The 18,434-nt window shown below is 38.3% G+C and overlaps 1 protein-coding gene across 1 annotated transcript in view; it reads left to right on the plus strand.

The window, feature by feature from the left end:
* RAB8B (RAB8B, member RAS oncogene family) overlaps window positions 1-18,013 on the plus strand; it is a 61,280-nt gene extending 43,267 nt beyond the window's left edge. The window contains exons 2-8 of the mRNA XM_059372209.1: window positions 2,474-2,534; window positions 5,016-5,076; window positions 7,301-7,378; window positions 8,315-8,404; window positions 9,601-9,666; window positions 12,491-12,541; window positions 13,588-18,013. Of these exons, the coding sequence (XP_059228192.1) occupies window positions 2,474-2,534; window positions 5,016-5,076; window positions 7,301-7,378; window positions 8,315-8,404; window positions 9,601-9,666; window positions 12,491-12,541; window positions 13,588-13,680 (500 nt within the window). The 3' untranslated portion in view covers window positions 13,681-18,013. The remainder of the gene's footprint in view (window positions 1-2,473; window positions 2,535-5,015; window positions 5,077-7,300; window positions 7,379-8,314; window positions 8,405-9,600; window positions 9,667-12,490; window positions 12,542-13,587) is intronic.
* The last annotated feature ends 421 nt before the right edge of the window (window positions 18,014-18,434 follow it).

Consider the following 18,434-nt stretch of genomic DNA (forward strand, 5'->3'; position numbering starts at 1 on the left):
GAGTATTTAACCTTTTATTATCTACTGTATATGTGTTTCTGAATGCAGTCAAACTATCAAAGAGAGGATGGACCCTTTGCTTGATTTGAGAGTAATTCAGAGCAATATGGTAACAAAACCAAATAACACAGGATTAAGCCAGGACTTGTCATGTCAGGGATGGACGTGACCAAGGAAAGAGCTGAGGGAGGAAATGGGGGAGGACCCATGGGTGGAGTGTCATCTTCAGGGAAGGCTGCTGCATGAGGTAGCCAGGCAGAAGGGGAGGAGGTGGGGGGGGGCAGTTGGAGAGAGGCTCTGAGGGTGGCAGGGTCAGGAGAGCAGTGCCTCACAAAGACTGTATTGCCAGGCAGAGGAAATTGACCCCACACCTTAATAGTGAGGTGCCATTACCTCAGAGATGGTTGACAGTTACCCTGGAGAGGAGTTAGACCAGGGAGAGAGGCTGGCACCGAGTCCTGGGAAGCTGTTACCATAATTCATGTGTCAGGTGACAAGAGCTATAGGATAATAGCATCTGAATATGTAATATCTTACATTGATACGGAATTTCAGAGTTCCCAGAGCACATTCAAACATGTTATTTAATTAAGTCCCCTCACCCTTTTTTTCTGGATGAAGATACAGAGGTTCAGAGCAGTTAAGAACCTCCCAAAAGGTGTCAGTGACAGAACCCAACCTATAGTCTAGGTCTTTGGACTTTCAGGTCTATTGCTTTTCAATAATAATATAAACGACATTTTCTATTATTAGTGAAATTCTAGTTGTGCTAATTTGGCTCTGCTCTGTGCATTTGTCTATCAGCTGGCTCCTGACAGCAGTGTAAACAGAAGCTAAATACCACTCGTCCCAACTCTTCTCAACACTGAACACCTCTGAATAGTGAAAAGATGGTGAAGTATTACAGATAATGGTAGAACCTCCTCAGATTACAGAAAGGTGATTCTTCTAACAAGTACAGAAAACAAAAGGCTGGATCGGGAGAAAGTTTCCTAAATGTTTTAAAGGAATGGAGAGTGACTGAGATTTTAGTGAGCCTCCAAGTTTTTTTGGGTACTCTCAATATTTATATGTAGAAACATTGTAGTAACATAGCTGTTGAAGGCTTTTCTCCTCCCAGCATAACTGCATTTAATGTTTAAGTCAATTTAGAAGATACGTAATTGACACGTTTTCTTGAAATGTCATGGAAACTGCTTTTAAGGGGTTCTGAACAGAATGCAAAAGAATAGAAAAATCTGAAAGCTGAGTGGCCAGATGATAAAGATTTAGCAAACTGCCTCCAGGTTGTATTCATTAACTTGTCCCTTCAAAGAGTAGCAGCTTATTCCTGATAAGTGTGGAGCATTCTGATATTTGTCAAGGACTTTGTGGTTCTTTGTAATTGAAATTTCTAATAAGTTTCGAACTACCATAGTGCAGGGTTGCGGGGGGTGGATGGGTAAGAGAGGGTTGGACTTTTAACTGCCAGGGCCCCCAAACGTCTTTTACATGGAACCTGTCTGGCCCACCTGAGTGCTACTTACAGGTTAGAATTACCTGGAGAGCTTTTAAAAATTACCAATGCATAGATCCTACCCCACCTTTTTTTTTTTTTTTTACTTTTTAAAGATTTTCATCCTTTATTTGAGATAGAGTGAGCACATAAGCAGGGGATAGAGGGGAAAAGAAGCAGGCTCTCTGTTGAGCAGGAAGCCCGATGTGGGTCTCAATCCCAGGACCCTGAGATCATGACCTGAGCCAAAGGCAGATGTTTAACATGCTGAGCCACCCTGGTGCCCCAGATCCTACCCTTGACCAACGAAGTCAGAATCTCAGAATTTGGGGAAAGGAACAGACCTAGTCCTAAATAGTTTTTAAAGTTCTCCAGGTAATCCTACAGTTCAGCTATTTCAACTCCAGCCTGTAAGCAGCAGGAAATGTTTATTAAATTGTACATAGGATACTTGGTAGCTGTATAAAATAAATATGTAGGTTTTCCCGTCCCTGAGCAAAATAGGCAAGTTTGGGGCCTTAGGGTTTTGTTTTTCTCCTTAGCCACTTGTAGGTTTTAAAGAATACATGGCAGGAAATGGAGGAAGACATTCTAAAGAGGTCTCATGGCATTTTTTAGGGAAGACTGGGGCAGGAAGGGTAGGAATCATTGTTTGTGTATATTTCAGGAAGCCGAGAATATGGCATGTTCTCAGTCTATCTAAATTATGTCACTTCGAGGGATGTGATCCATTTGTATCAAAATAATGAGGCATATAATACATTGCATTTAACATGTGTGGGAATTCTTCGCAGAGTAATTAGCATTCCTTTCTTCAGCCTGTATTCAGAGGAAACATACCATTCACACCCTCTCTGTGTTCACATTTTCCAGTGCGTTGGAGAGCTTTTTTTTTTCAATAGAAATCTTTGTCCTTTTCCTAATAAGACTTGGATTATAGTTGGAGAAATTTAGCATTTCTTTTTCTTTTTCTGGCAGGAATTGATTTTAAAATCAGAACGATAGAACTGGATGGAAAGAAAATTAAGCTTCAGATATGGTAAGTTAAAAAAAAATTATACACAGAGTTTCTACCTTAATTGGAATGGAAAGTGGGAATTAAAATGTGAATTGTGGTAAGTTAGTGGTAAACTGTGAGAGCTAAAACATCTTTTCTTTACCACAACCAAGGGGGAGTGGGTGAGTATTGAAAGGTATCTCCACCAAGAATGGGAAGGTAAGGAATGGTCTTAAACCTGGAAGAGATCTGAGAACTCATTTTTCCCAGACACTAATTTTGTAGGAAGGAAAGAAAATCTAAAGAGTGTACACACTTTTTCACTGTACTTGTTGCAGCTTTGAAATCAGATAAGGCAAAAGTTGTCACATGGTAGGAACCCTAAGCAGGTTCTTTTTAAGTACAGATCTAGATTCTAGGTTCTGCCTCTCAGCTGAGGGCTTGGGCCAATTGCTTCTCTTTTTAGGTCCTGTTTTTCCTCATTGGTTAATTGGTTGGTGAGCCTGAAGATATCCAAGAGCCCCTGCAGATCTAACATTTTATTATTTGCTTTCATGTGGCTTCTCTTTAAATTAAAAAAAAAAAAAATGAGGATCACTGAACCCATCTAATGTGTGATGATGACAGCAGTAGTCAAAGCTTAGAAATTCAGAGCAGGCTAGATTAAGAAGCAGGCAGGGCAAAATAGTAAAATAATATATATCAGCTTTTTCCTTAGGCCATTCTTCTTTGAATCTCAGAACCAGGGTATAACTAGAGCATCATGTTGAAATCCACTGGTCCTTCTTTAAAGAGGAAGAACCTAGGACTTAAGAGTGGTTAAGTCCATCTGAGGAATTCTGTCTGGGTTACTGATAAAGCTGAGACAACTCCCCAGATCTGGAGAATCTTGACAGCTTTACATATCAGCCCAGGATAATAGTTCCTGGTATATTCATTGGGAAACATAGTGAAGGTTACCGCAGGTTGCCCTTTTCATCTATTGATATTTAGTAAGAGACCAAATATTTTGAAGATCTAAAGAAAAAGTCTAAGGGAGAAGCAAAGAGAATTTCTGACTCAATGCTGAACAGTCCTGACCATGAATAAGAATTGAATAAGAGTTGTTACTAGGAGCCTGTGGGTAGTCAGCTAATTAGAACCAAATATAATATCAGAGCATTCTTAGCAGCATGCTAAGTCTTCACGACCTGTATTTAGTATGGCAGGGGTTTCTCCTCTGTCCTCACTGCAGAGCTGATTCTAAATCCAGTAGTGTGTGAGACCAAAATATGGTTAACTGGCTCCAAGATGCTTGGCTTCTGTTTTCCGCATGGTGTGTTTGCCATATACCAAGCAGGTGCTCTGGGTATCTAATCCTGATCAGTGAGAGAATGGCAGAAGATGACTGTGGTGGGAAGCCTGGCCTTGCCCTAAACCTCTGAGACCAAGGATGCTTGAGGTTCATTCAAGGGGCTGAGCCATTTAACGGTTCAGTGGTAGACCATAGCCCAGCAGAGCCTGTTGCCTCTTCTACAGAATGAGGATAAGTGTCTTACTGCTACACTGGGCTATAGTGGGTCTCACATGAGCACAGACAAATGTATTTTCTAAGGTATAAATAAACATTAAGGTATTAATGTTTTTAATTTGCTGTATTTCCCTTGGGCCTCCATCTCTTATTTGGGTTGGTATACCAACGTGTATTTCTACAAATGCCTCTCTTTTGTGGAATTAAGTTGTACAGTTTCGTTTGCCTTAGTAGCACAGGGAGAGAATTAGTTCTGGTGGTGCATAGCAAATTTAGAAATACTGATTTTCCCAGATATCAAGGAAATTTGACTCCCTTTATAGGGATCACTTCAAGCAAAGTATGAGAAATTTTGAATTTTTCAGAATGAATTTTAAGAGAATGCCACCAACCAGAAAGCAAGAATACATGAACGTGTATATAGTCTTGAGGTGTTGTTCATATCTTAAAGTGTTCAGAAACATTTTCATCCATTCTGTGTGAAACTCCAGGCTCCCATTTAATCCCAGGCTCTACAGCTGACAAAGTTCTTGAGGAGATCCATTTTAGTGTGCTCTGCTGAGCAGAATTCACACAGTACTAAGTGCAACCCCATTGCTTGCTTTGTACAGAAATCAGAGAGCAAAATGCCTTAATCATTGGGCATTTACAAAAAGGATTATAACAACTTGCAGGGGTCCAAGAATTTAGAACTATTCTCTGTTCTCTCCCACATGTATTTGACTAATAGAACATGCCAGTTCCTAGCAGGGCCATGTATTTTCTCGTTGCTGCTTTTATCATCAAGGTCCAAGTTTCCCACCAAAGTCATTGTGAGCTCCTGACAGGCCTCTGTGGCCACCTCCGCCTCCAGCTCACAGACACACAGCATGTTCCCTATGCGGCTCGTTCGCCTTGCCCTTGAAACCATTGCCTTTGTGAGCCGCCCAGAATTCTCTCTACAACTTAAGGTCTCTCCTCAGCAATGCTGGTGACAATTCTAAAACCACTTTCTCCTTTGTTTCAAATTTTAGGGACACAGCAGGTCAGGAAAGATTTCGAACCATCACAACGGCATACTATAGAGGAGCCATGGTGAGTGTGTTTGAGAGTTTTTATAACTCTTCAGGTGAGAGTAAAACATGCATATTCATTTCTCAGGGTTTTAGGATCCAAGCTACAGTCTAGCATAATGCAGGAGATAGGTTTTGGGATGTGAAAACAAGACATTTAAAGGGTTTTTCTATGCTCTCTGTTCAGTAACTGCATGCTTTGACACTGGTCTTCGTAATACTCATCAGGTTATTAGTTTATAGATATTTTGGAACTCCTCCACACATTCTGAGCAGTTATATATCTTAGTGGAAGCTGGGAGACCAGTTAAAGGCAATGACGGTAATTCAGGCTAATAGACGAGAATAGGAATAAGACCGGGCTTAGGAGTTGAGGGGTCAGAATCGGGAGATCGTGTGGTTTTGGGGCCTATAACAGGTTTTAGTGACCCTGGCTGTGAGGAGGTAAGTCTCAGGGTCTGCTTGGGCTGGCTGGCAGGGTTGTATCACCCTTTATCAAAACAAGGGTATAAGGAGGAAGACAGGATTTGGAGGGGACAAAGACAGCCTTGTGTTTTACTTAGTTGAGTTTTTGGTGACCACACAGGACATTTGGGAGCTGCTATCTGGTCATTGGTCTCCAAAACACATCTGACCGTGTTTTCTTCGGCTTCGTCTTGTGCCGTTTTGCCATTGGATCTATGAACTCTTACCAGGCTGCCTCTTTCACTCAGTCCAGTGGGTTCTGGGCCATTCTCGTCAGCAGGGTACTTAACATTTCTGCTGTGTGCCAGGCACTGTGGGCTTTCCCTCTTCACCACAGCCTCAGCCCTATGGCCCAGTTCAAGTCTACTCAGACCTCAGGTCTTGGCTTTACTGTCATTTTCTCAGGGAAGCCTTCCCTGACCACCTCATCCCTTAGCCAGATTAGCCACATCTGTACTCAGAATTCCCCATACTACTTCATAGCAACTGTCAAAGTTGTAACTAATTGTGTAATTATTGGTTTATTGTTTTCTTTGCTAGCTGGCCATAAGAGGAAGGGGCCTTGTCTATCTTGTCCACTACTGGTAACACAAAGTATAAGATCAGGCACATAGTGGGGGCTCACTAAATATTTGTTGAATGGACAGACAGATGGGTAGATCTAGCACTTAATACAGGAGGGTGGTCTGGTGATACAGATTTTGGAATCGCTACCATGTAAGTGTCAGTTGATAAATTTAGGAGATAAACTGTTTAGAAATACCAGACATGGGGTGCCTGGGTTGCTCAGGGGGTTAAATCTCTGCCTTTGGCTCAGGTCATGGTCTCAGGTCCTGGGATCGAGCCCCGCATCGGGCTTTCTGCTCACCAGGGAGCTTGCTTACCCCCGACCTCTGCCTGCTGCTCTGCCTACTTGTGATCGCTCTCTCTGTCAAATAAATAAAGTCTTAAAAAAAAAACCAGACATGAGGATCTTTAAAAATACAATGACAATGCCTTTCATTAAACCTGTATAACAAATGTATTATGTTTTAAGTGTCTGCAATTTATGTAGACGGATAGTGATATTTTGATCAGCCCATATTTGAAGAAATGATTTTATTTTTTAAGTATAAAAAGAAATAACTTTTTTTTTTTTACTTTATTTTTTAAAAGATTTTATTTATTCATTTGACAGAGAGAGATCACACAAGTAGGCAGAGAGGCAGGCAGAGAGAGAGGGGGAAGCAGGCTCCCCGCTGAGCAGAGAGCCCAATGTGGGGTTCGATCCCAGGACCCTGAGATTATGACCTGAGCCAAAGGCAGAGGTTTAACCCACTGAGCCACCCAGGTGCCCCCAAAAGAAATAATTTTAAAGCAGTATAGTTATGATCTTAGTATAGGAGTAAGAAGCAAGACATTTCTACTTGCAATAATAAAGTACACAACAGAAGTGATTACCTTTTTCTCTAGTCACTATCTCTGTTTTAACTGAAACACTCCTTTAGCTCCATTTGGTACTGATTCTTACAATGTGCAGTCAGGTAGAAAGGGTGTATCACCCTCACCATAATCACTAATTCATTAAAAGTAAACTGTAAAAAAAATGTTTACATACTATTCACACAGTGAGACAGTGGAAGAATTTGTTTTTCCTTCTTTGTACTTTAAAATTTTTATTATAAATCTCTTAATTAAAAAGACAAAGGACAAAGCAAAGATTTCTGGAGGGTAGGAGTACACTGACACTGTATTCTATAACTTTAAATGTATGACGTACTCAATAAAGGTTTTTCTTACAGGGAATTATGCTGGTCTATGACATCACAAATGAAAAGTCCTTTGACAATATTAAAAATTGGATAAGAAACATTGAAGAGGTATGTATGAAGGAGAATGATGATACAAGAGAGGAGTCCTTCTGGGTGCTTGCGGAGGACTCCTTTCTCTGGAAGAGGCAGCTAAGCTGCTGAGAAGTACACCAGGGGCAGCTGAGGCCCCCTTGCTCTGAGGAGCACAGCCAGAGTGATCTCTGGTGCCATAGGTCGAACCGCTGTATCCAATAGGGAGCTACACACAGCAGAGCAGTCTCACTAAATTTTAAACTTGGGTCGGATCTTGAAAATAATTTAATCCAAGTCCCCATTTTACCCATGTTGAAAACTGAGGCCAGAAAGAAGAGACTTGCTTGTGCTCCTCTAGCTTTAAAGTCTGACTCCCTGCCTCTTGCTGTCTGACTGGCAAAGACATCTCCCTGTTCCATCAACTTAGCATTTTTCCCTTCTAACCTTTTCTTTATCATTAGATATTTTAAATTTGGTTTAATTCCAGATTGACTGGTATTAAGACTTTTTTTTTAATGTCTTTAACATTTCAGAAAGAAATCTGACTTTAAAATCATTTTGTACACATTAATAATAACTGACAAGATTTCATATTTTAAGTAGTTCAGAATCCAGAATACTATCCTCATTGGCTTACTCAGTACTTACTTTTTTCCTTTTTTGACCCAAACTAGTATTTGGAAGTTTTGTTGTTGGATAACCAGAAGTTCTACTTCTGTTTGTTCATGTACCAAAGAAGGCACAAGAATGACTGTAAGCCTTTGGGGAAAAAGTTCACATAGGCTCTTATGCTGTACCTTTTCCCTCCTCCCATCTTTTAAATTTTTCCCTGCATCAGGCTTTGTGTGGAGCGAAAGATTATTTTTCTTATTATTAAATTTATGGATATGTTTCTGACAGGTTAGGATTTGTCTGTTGAATAGCTGTGTTTTGCTCTGGCTGTTTTTACAACGTACTATTTTCTCCCCATAGCATGCCTCCTCAGATGTTGAAAGAATGATCCTGGGTAACAAATGTGATATGAATGACAAAAGACAAGTGTCAAAAGAAAGAGGAGAGAAGGTAAATTTGAACAGAATGCGTAAAGATTAGAATCTATTCACACAAAGCAGTTATTTTCTTAGTATTACTTAATTATTGATTTCAGTTTGAAGAATATCTGTATTTTAATCCTTTAAAAAAAACAACAAAGAGATGTAATCCATACTTGAATAGTATGAATTAGTATTCGAGATCCAGCTCCATATATTGTGTAGTCATGACTCATTCCTGAAGAATTTGCTGTTTTCTGGGAGATACAAATTGGTCCTTTTTCAGATTCCTGCAGCTGAGAGTTCAGGCTATTTCTTCCATATCCGTGTGAAAATGCCCAGTTTTAAAGGGCAAATAAATCATTCTCTTCAATTAAAAGCGATCAGATAGGTGAAGCTTAACCAGTAATCACATTCCAATTCATTATTTTTTGCCTAAAACTGTTTTACACCATATTAGATTTAGGTCATTATGATTAAACTACTTTTAATTCATCAAGCTATGGATGTCATTTATGGTGTTTTCTATTTTGTACCCTGCAAAAAAAGCAAGAATTTATTACATGTACATATTTATTTCTATAACATTTTCTAAATTAACTTAGAGTCTTCAGTTTTTAAGTCTTAGAATTTTGCTTTGGCCTTTTTTTAGTGATGCATGCAAAATGTATTTTGTTTTTAAATCTGACTGCAAACTATTTTTCTGTAAGAACATTCATTTAATCTTGCTATTTTAAATAAACTGCGAACTTTTGGGGAGTAGATGGAAATAGAAACCAAATAAAAACGAAAGCAGTGAGTACTTAGTTTTTTAAGCTTTCATTCTTTATGTACCATTTATTAAAAAATAATTAAAAGTCAGAATAGTAACTGTTAGAGAGTTGTACTTTGGGAGCAGGTGAAAGGGGTCAATGAATCCCAAATTAATGGTAGGAGCAAGTATCTGTCTCACGCTTTTTCTTGTAAGCATATTAGAGAACTAAAGCATAATAGAACAAAAGAATAATTTAAGTCATGTCTTGAGTGGAAGCACTCCCATTTTACTTATGATGATTAAGCTAGCTATCTACATTTCAAACACATAGAAGAAAGCAAAGAAATTTGAGAACCACAAGAGTTTTCAACTAGATTCTCTACCGTTGGGACTTTGAACAACCTAGAAAAAGGAAATGCTTTATATGTTGAAGCAACATGAACAAAATTTAAATGTTTCTGTTTGTCTTTCAGTTAGCTATTGACTACGGGATTAAATTCTTGGAGACAAGTGCAAAATCCAGTACAAACGTAGAAGAGGTAAGAACGAAATGTTCGGTGACCTGTTATGGGGTAACGTTAGAGCTTAGATGCTTATGTTCAAGCAACTCTCCAAAGTTGTCATTTTCTTAGTGAATGCCTTCTGTGAGCTCCCCCTCCATTTTGTGAATTTTTGTGCTTCTGATTTTTATGGGGACCCAGGTTGTTGAATTTCTAGCAACCAGCCCCCACATAGGCTATATGAGATTGCTTGATTAAGATTCACTGAGCAGAAGGTAGAAGTTCCGTTCAAGCTCAGCTTTGCCCTTTGTTTAGGAAGCTAGAAATCCTGCACTCGCCGAACAAGCACAGTGTTTTCTGCTCATTTATCATGGTTCGTGTCATCCTATAGTAGCCTGTAGCAGGAGAATCTTAATTACTTTCATGTCTGTACTCTCTCAAGAGAGAATTAAACTGATTATTGAACAGATTTCCTTAGATTGAACATGATACATTGTAACACAACAGCATTTGGTAGAAATAAATGTGTTTATCAGAGAGTAGTTTTAATAAATTTTCAGTAAGTTGTTAAAGACAAATCATCTAGAGTCTTCTAAGACTAAATTTTCTTTACCAAGGGCAGTGGTTGATAATATTTTCTTTTTTAAAAACATTTTTTAGGGAAGCCTGGGTGGCTCTAATGGTTAAATATCTGCCTTCAGCTCAGGTGGTGATCCTGGAGTCCTGGGATCGAGTCCTGCACTGGGCTCCTTGCTCATCGGGGAACCTGCTTTTCCCTCTGCCTGCTGCTTCCCCTGCTTGTGCTCTCTCTCTTTCTGACAAATAAATTAATTAATCATTTTTTAGAATTTATTTGAGATTGAGAGTGAGAGAGAGAGCGCATGAGAGGGGAGAGGGTTGGAAGAAGAAGCAGACTCCCCACTGAGCAGGGAGCCCGATGCGGGACTCGATCCCAGGACTCCAGAATTATGACCTGAGCCAAAGGCAGTTGGTTAACCAACTGAGTCACCCAGGCGCCCTATTAATAACATTCTTAAGACTTGTAAAAATGATAAGTGTGTGTTAATACGTGCATCTGAATGAATAGTAATACTGATGGTTTCATTTCATTTCATTTCTTAGACTACCACCATCCACCATAACCATTATGGCTTAAAATTCAGATTTAAGTGACTTTATTAGCTAAGGGACACGGTCAGAACTTTTTCTTCGTGTTTTTAATAACTACCACTAATTGTTTCTGGTTGGCTAATGGGTGTTAGGAAACAGGAAGCTTCTGTTGATTTATTTACACAAGCATAGAGGAGCAGAAAAATGCTTCCTTCTGCTGCCACTAAAGGATTTCCTTACATCAGAAAGAGGGGAACCTCTTAAGTAGAAACAGGAGAAAACTTGTGCCCTGAGATGGCCCAGGTAGGGTTTCTTCCACAAAGTGAACTCTGTACCCTGGCTTAATGGAGCAGGCTTAGGTCTCTGTTTGTGGCTGCACTCTGAGGCTTACAGAGAGCTGTGAGCTATGCCAGTACAGAGCTGGGAGTTGCCCGAGCTGTTTATTCTGACCAGGTATTTGGCAGAAATTAGTAGCTTTCCCAGAGTTTTAATTTAGTGTCGCTAGCTTTTCCTAGAAACTGGGATGAGCTTCCTTCAAAACTTAGACTCACAGGTAACCAGTGTGACAGTGCAACATTGGTAATAAGTGAGGAGAGTGGTTATCATGCTGTTTCTCTTTGACTTGGTTGGACATAAACCTTCTCCTGAACATCTTTGGGGGCAATAGGGTGGTTGGGAATAAAGAGACCGACAGTTGTGGGTTTAGCATGGAGACAACCAAAGATTCTTTAAGAGTCTTGGCTCTGTAGAGAGGCACCTGGCTGGCTCAGTCAGTGGAGCATGTGTCTTTTGATCTTGGAGTTGTGAGTTCAAGCCCCATATTGGGTGTAGAGATTACTTAAAAATAAAATCTTAAAAAAAAAAGTCTTGGCTCTGTAGAAACAAAGTAGAAATGATAGGTTTAAAAAAATACTTCATTTGGCTTACAGCACACTAGGCACAAAATGTCACTGAGATTACTCAGATTTTTCCTCTTTCTTAATTCCACGGTAGGGAATTGAGCTGAGCTAAGACATAGAAGATGATACAATTCTCAGGTACAAGAGTGAAAGCAATTTGAAAGAGAGGATATTGGGGATAAAAGGTAGAGATTTTTGTGGAAACAGATTCTAGAGCTCTAGCATAATTTATTCAATTATTAGACATATTCAGCATCTCCAAGACAAGACACTGCACCCTGCTCTGAGGACCTGCAGTGACCTAGAGCCTCTGCCCCCACAGGTGCTTTTGTTGCACTGAGGAAGGTTCCTATTACTCAGCAAGGGTCGCATGAGGAACTTGTGCTAGGTATTATGTGCAGAAAATATTTGATGAGTGAATGAATGACAGGGTTTTAATTTAATTTAATTTATTTATTTTAGCAAGAGAAAGAGCATACATACACGAGCAGGGGGAGGAGCAGAGCAAGAGGGAAAAGGAGAGGGAGGTAATCTCCAGCAGACTCCATGCTGAGCACAGAGCTCAGTCCCACGACCCCAAGATCACAACCTGATCTGAAACCAAGAGTCAGATGCTCAACCTACTGAGCCACCCAGGTGGCCCATGATTGACAGTTTTATAATACTGGAAAGTGTTCATGATATCATTGAAAAATAAGATACAATATTCAGGTATATACTACAATTACAGTTATGTTCTTTTCTCAATTAAAAAGTGTCAAATGATATTTTATAATGAAATAATGATAACATTCTACATTTCTATTTTATAAAATATAAACATACATTAATAAAATTTTTGGTTTTACCTTTAGGCATTTTTTACACTTGCACGAGATATAATGACAAAACTCAACAGAAAAATGGTTCGTATCACTTTTTTTACTTTCATTATGCTATTTGTTAAATTTGTTTTTCTTATTTTTGCTGTTTATTTATTTGATTAAAAGGATAGGGCTGTTTGTAACATAGTCACAGTGACTCATTTTTTTCCTGACTCACATATTCACCTGATTGAATTTTGATTCTTATTTCTGTTTCTTATGAACGGTGGCTGCTTCCATTCTTTCATCTAATTCTGTAGGCGGTCCTTAATGGAATTTTGACCAGCATAATTAAAATAATAATGACACAAATTACATTTTTGCCAAGAAATTTTCTAGTTTAGTTTTAACATGACAGGTATTTATATGTACATGTAATGATGATCTTAAAGTTACTAAAGTTCACTTTTTTTAAACTTTTTTTTTTAAAAGATTTTATTTATTTATTTGACAGACAGAGATCACAAGTTGGCAGAGAGGCAGGCAGAGAGAGAGAGAGAGAGAGAGGGAAGCAGGCTCCCTGCGGAGCAGAGAGCCCGATGCAGGGCTCGATCCCAGGACCATGAGATCATGACCCGAGCCGAAGGCAGCGGCTTAACCCACTGAGCCACCCAGGCGCCCCGCTAAAGTTCACTTTAATTAGAAATGATGTCAGTGATGAATTGTTAAGAGTACCTTGAAAGTTTGTTTTCGCCAGAATCCTTAATATAACTGCATACTTTTAATTAGCAACTGTTCTTACCTCTGGAGGATTGCCTATACCAATATCCTAACATTGTTTCCATCATTACCCTTGAAACTTTACACTCCAGTGGCTGTTTTTCTGAACTGGAAATGGGAGCTTCCCATCTAATACATTATTAATTTAAAGGTGCTAGCCTAAAATATGTTATGTTTCTCATTTTAATCCACAACTTCCAAAGATATGGACAACATCAGAGCCTGACAAGTCCCCTTTCTAATAAAATACTCTACCAAAGACACATTTGTGGCATAGTTTGACATTTGTACATTTTAGATAATCAGGATCAAACCATGAAACTTTAATTTCCTTGGTAACTTCATCTTCCCTTTCTTCCCTTTTTTAGAATGACAGCAATTCATCAGGGTCAGGTGGACCAGTGAAAATAACAGAGAACCGATCAAAGAAGACCAGTTTCTTCCGTTGTTCGCTACTTTGATGAACTCAGTTTCTGAGAGACTGCAGCACACCTAAAGGACCTTTTCCTGCTTCTCTGAAAGCACAGGTCAGCCAGCCTCAGAATCACACCGCCTGGCTGCTGCTGAGAGCACCACTGAACCTAGACTTCTCGACACAGAATGCCATGTGGATTCCAGCCTCATGGCCTATCAAGTTAACAGGCTCCTTTTTTCAAACATGGAAGCAATGAAGTGGAGACATATGCAGGACTTAACTTGTTTTTCCTTTGGTTTGTCCCAGAAGCTGCTATCTTTTCTTTTTCACTTTGCACATCAGTGTTAGCCTATCCCTGCTACAGCACAGTTTCAGACTCATATTTGCACACTTTTCCTCATTATAAGTTCTAGACAAATTTGTGCACCTGGGGATGTTTGGAAAAGTAAAACATTTAAAGCAGGTTAACATACTAAAATTAAAAGAAGTTTAGTCTGGGTCGCGTGGCCAGATAGAATTTTTTTAAGGGCTCTAATTTGTGATTTCCTTAAATAAGAATCATTAAATTCTGATAAAAGTGATCTTAAAAATTCATTTAAAATGTCCTTCTATTCATCAGAGGCCATAATTCCTTTATTTCTTCAGGTTATTTAGAATTTTGCTTCATTCCTGACCTTTTTGTTGGAAAGTTTGGGTAGCTGAATAAGTCACTTTTTCAATTGATTACCTCTCTGATCACTAGAAGCTACATTTGGAAATCACCTTAATATTGCGTTTCCTGGGGGTTATATTTACTGTTCTCTCCTATGTTTGACCTCTTGTAACCACTCAGTAATCAAAAACATAACGTATTTGAACATTGTTGTCTGTTTCTAATTGTGAACTTCTTGAGCTGAAATTTTACATAGGCAGAGAGATGTACCATTTAGATCTTATTTTAGCATCTTATTGTCGTTCTGTCATATCAGCATCATAATACATGCAATGTATTTTTTCTTAAGTTCACTCTTTAACTTGCTGGTTTCGTTTGTAATACCCAGTCTCTACTGTGATCCCTGTCTGCAAAAGTTAACAAGTATTGGATTTAGATTTTTGTTTGTAGAAAGCTTACCTATAGGGAGATAGATTAACTTGTTGATATCAAGTGTAACAGAGGTAGCTCTTGGTAATGGTAAACAGAATGATTTTTTGTTCTGTTTTTACTTGAGCTCCCTTCTTCTTCTTCTCCCTCTCCTCCTCCTCCTCCTTCTTCTTCTTCTTCTTTAAACAAAGGTAATTAGGCCTAGTACAGCCTCTAGGAAAAGTCTTTCCTTTTTGTTAGAGAAAATAGGAGCAAGGCTTTCCATTTTAAAACATCTGTTATTGAATGTGTAGAACCTGGTTCCATCTGTTTGGGTTTATTGTTATAGAACTCGGTCCAGTCATTTGGGCCAAAACCAGCCAAAAGCTCAGCTGCCTTTCTAACCAGACAGTGGTACTGGGATACCTTTTGTAGATGAAACCTTCACATAAGAAAAAAATAAAAAGCTATTTAGCGTTAACTTATGTGCCAAATTCAGATCATGTTGTTGTTATTCTAGCCTTCGATGTCATAATACAGCAGGGAGTAATGAATAGGTGATTAGGGAAATGAATTCTGCCAATAATTATCCTTCCTGTTAGGCTTTTTTTGTTTCATGAAGGTTACCATCATGCTTGAGAGTTGAGAGTGGAGATGAAAATGGAAATGGATTGCTTGTTCAAGCAATGGATTCAAGCAAATGGATTGCTTCAGATCAAGACATAACTAATTGGAATGCTTGGACCCATCAGACCTTTACTGTTGTTTGAAAACTTGTGTACAGTTTAGCAGCTGCAAATATACCAGAGCTATTTTTGATGGATACACTAAACTTCATGTTGGCAGATCTCAGCCTTCTTGATTTTGTTTGTTTGCATTTACCTATAGGCCTACAGGCACCTGGTTATGTCCCAGTCTAATCAGTAGTTGCTTGATTGAAAGTTGATTGTACATCTACCATATTAAAATTAGCTCAATTTTTGGAAAGAAATATAATTTCTTAGAACCATCTCTTATTGACTAATTTTCTGAAAAAGATCCAAGCAGTTAAGCTTTCTGAATGGTAACGAAATACTTTCTAAAAGGCAAGTGCTAGGACACCATGTATGAATGTAATTCTCCTAGTAATTTACCTCTGACTATTTGGTGTCTTAACACTTTGGTTTATATCTCAGGGGTTGTCTGCAAACCAAAACTGACATATTCTGTGGTTAGCTTTTGTTTTTTTGTTTTTAAATACAATGCTTTGCTTTTGTTTCATTCCTTCTCTCTTCTTTTGTCTGATGTGGGTTAATAGTTAGTCTCCACGATCTTCCCTTTGAAAGAGCCTGTAAAAGTTAGATGAGTCTAAAAGTGCTCTTTGAAGTAGCAGCAATTTGGAGGTAGATCCTCTGTTATATAGAAATAAATCATCCTTGCTATTTTCTTATGTTTAGCTTTGCTAAATTGTATATAATTTGAGCTAAGACCATAGGAAGTTCACTTTCTGCATGGTAAAATGACCCAATAAATATTCCACTTTGCTTAATAATGTACATATAGTGCATTATTTTTTCTATGTGTAGATGAATTTAGTGACAGATAATTGTCTGTTCCCTGCTGAAACTGAAGAAAGCTAGTTTGTGTGAACATGTTTGTGGTCTTATGGACAAGGTACAGAAAGGCGTTGGCAGCAGTATTTGTGGTTCGGGCGCTGCACGTGACTATCAGTGTGCTGATTCTTGACAATGATTGGACTAGACCTTTTCAAGTAGAGTCTGAGGATTTCAGACACTGAAAATGTGCTGTAACTCAGTAGCATGTAAACCAGTTGATTGTAAAACGTTTCACTGGGAATTTATTTTAGCTATGTTTTACTTCGTACAGATTATGAGAAAATAATCCACCTGTGCATCGGTTAGGAGGTGCTGCAGGGTTTCTTACTATTTACATGAACATTTTGTGCAGTCTTTGTTATAAATGTTCAGAAGACTATACTCTTTACTTTGAAGGACTATTTTTTCATTATACCTCATTTAGCTAACTAGTATTCTAATACCTGGTAGAAAACCAGTGAGCCAGCCTTGAAGCCTCCAACACCATTTAGATTATATGTTTTGTTTTGGACTAAAGACATCATTGGAAAAGGTAGGAGATAGCTTACTCTAGAATAGAACATACATGTCATAGCCACTAGTGCGAACAAGGTATGATCTCCCTGTCTCCCTTAAGAAATTTAGCTGTGCAATATAGATGAACGTTTGCAGAAATTTCTAAGTAAGAGATTATAATTCCATTTTACAGATTCTGAATGCTGAGAATCTGTATTAAGACTTATAAAGTTTTTCCTGTGAACAGTAAGTGATGCATTTAAGCAGATTTTTTTTTCTAGTTCATGACTTAGCTTTCTTTATAAATTTAGTACTTAATCTTTAAAGATGAGCTTTTAAGCTTCAAATTTTAATACAGCATTTCATTATGTTGGTTTACTTATCTCAGATTTTAAACACTCATTTCTGCCATCAGGTTTTTTAGAATTTTTCTTCTAACAGAAAAGACATTCCTTTTCCCTTCTTGTTATATGCAAAGAAGGGAGGGAAATGGAATGTCCAAAAAAAAAAAAGAGAGAGAGAGAGAGAAGAGAAATTTCTTGTCCTAGAGGGACCTAGAGGGAATATGCTAATAAAATTTTAAATCCCAGCACAATTTTACAGAGAATCAGTCTTTTTTTTTTTTTAAGACTAATAAAATTAATACGAGTCCTGTTCAGTCTGAAAAAATTCTAAATGACTGAAATTTACAGAAGTGAATATCAGCAAATAATTATTTTAGGGATATTTTCAAATTTTACTTCATTTTTTGAAATGCTTGTGCCATATGCGATTGCATTTCTTATTGCCAAGAACTAATAGAACGTCTGGTTTCATTTTCTTACCTTTTTAAAAATGTGAACTTAATTATTATAATTCATTCCTATGGCCTTACAGATGGGTTATATTTTGTTTTTTGCAGCTGACACTGCAGTTCCTTTAGTGCAAAATGCCATAAACTATTTGACTAAAATCATGCCCCCAATGGGAAATACTAGTTTTTCCATAGATTTATCCTTCTGTATATGTTTCAGCATATTTTATTTTTGCTTCAACAGCTTAATGTGAAAAGCTCCTGCAGATAAAGTGAACCTGTCATGTGGTTAATCTTGTTTAAGCCAATTCATTAACTGTATACTGATACTGATGCTGTGGTTTTGTTTTGTTTTGTTTTTAAATGGATTTTATTCCAGGTGAACTTTTTTTTACAGTAATGTTCGTCTAAAATAAAAACTACATAATGAAAATAACTCATGACTCTGAAATGAATTGCACATTAAAAAAAAACGTTTCTTCAGATTCTTCAGAATCTACGTGTTTGATTCAAACCATGGTAGGTTTGAGATATTTTAGCAAACTTATCTGACTTGGAATTGCTTAAAGACTCAGAAAAATTGAAGTGCCTGGCTGGCTCAGTCATTAAGCGTCTGCCTTTGGCTCAGGTCATGATCCCAGGGTCCTAGGATCGAGCCCGCATCTGGCTCCCTGCTCGGCAGGAGCCTGCTTCACCCTCTCCCAGTCCCCGTGCTTGTGCTCTCTCTCTCTCTTGCTGTCTCTCTGTCAAATAAATAAAATCTTAAAAAAGAGAGAGAGAGACTCAGAAAAATGGCAGATCTCCTGCTCTTACCTAGATCAGAATACATTGAGGTGATTCTGTTACAGAATTGTTAC

Source organism: Mustela nigripes, chromosome 13 (assembly GCF_022355385.1).
Source record: "Mustela nigripes isolate SB6536 chromosome 13, MUSNIG.SB6536, whole genome shotgun sequence".
In the NCBI taxonomy this organism is placed as follows: domain Eukaryota; kingdom Metazoa; phylum Chordata; class Mammalia; order Carnivora; family Mustelidae; genus Mustela; species Mustela nigripes.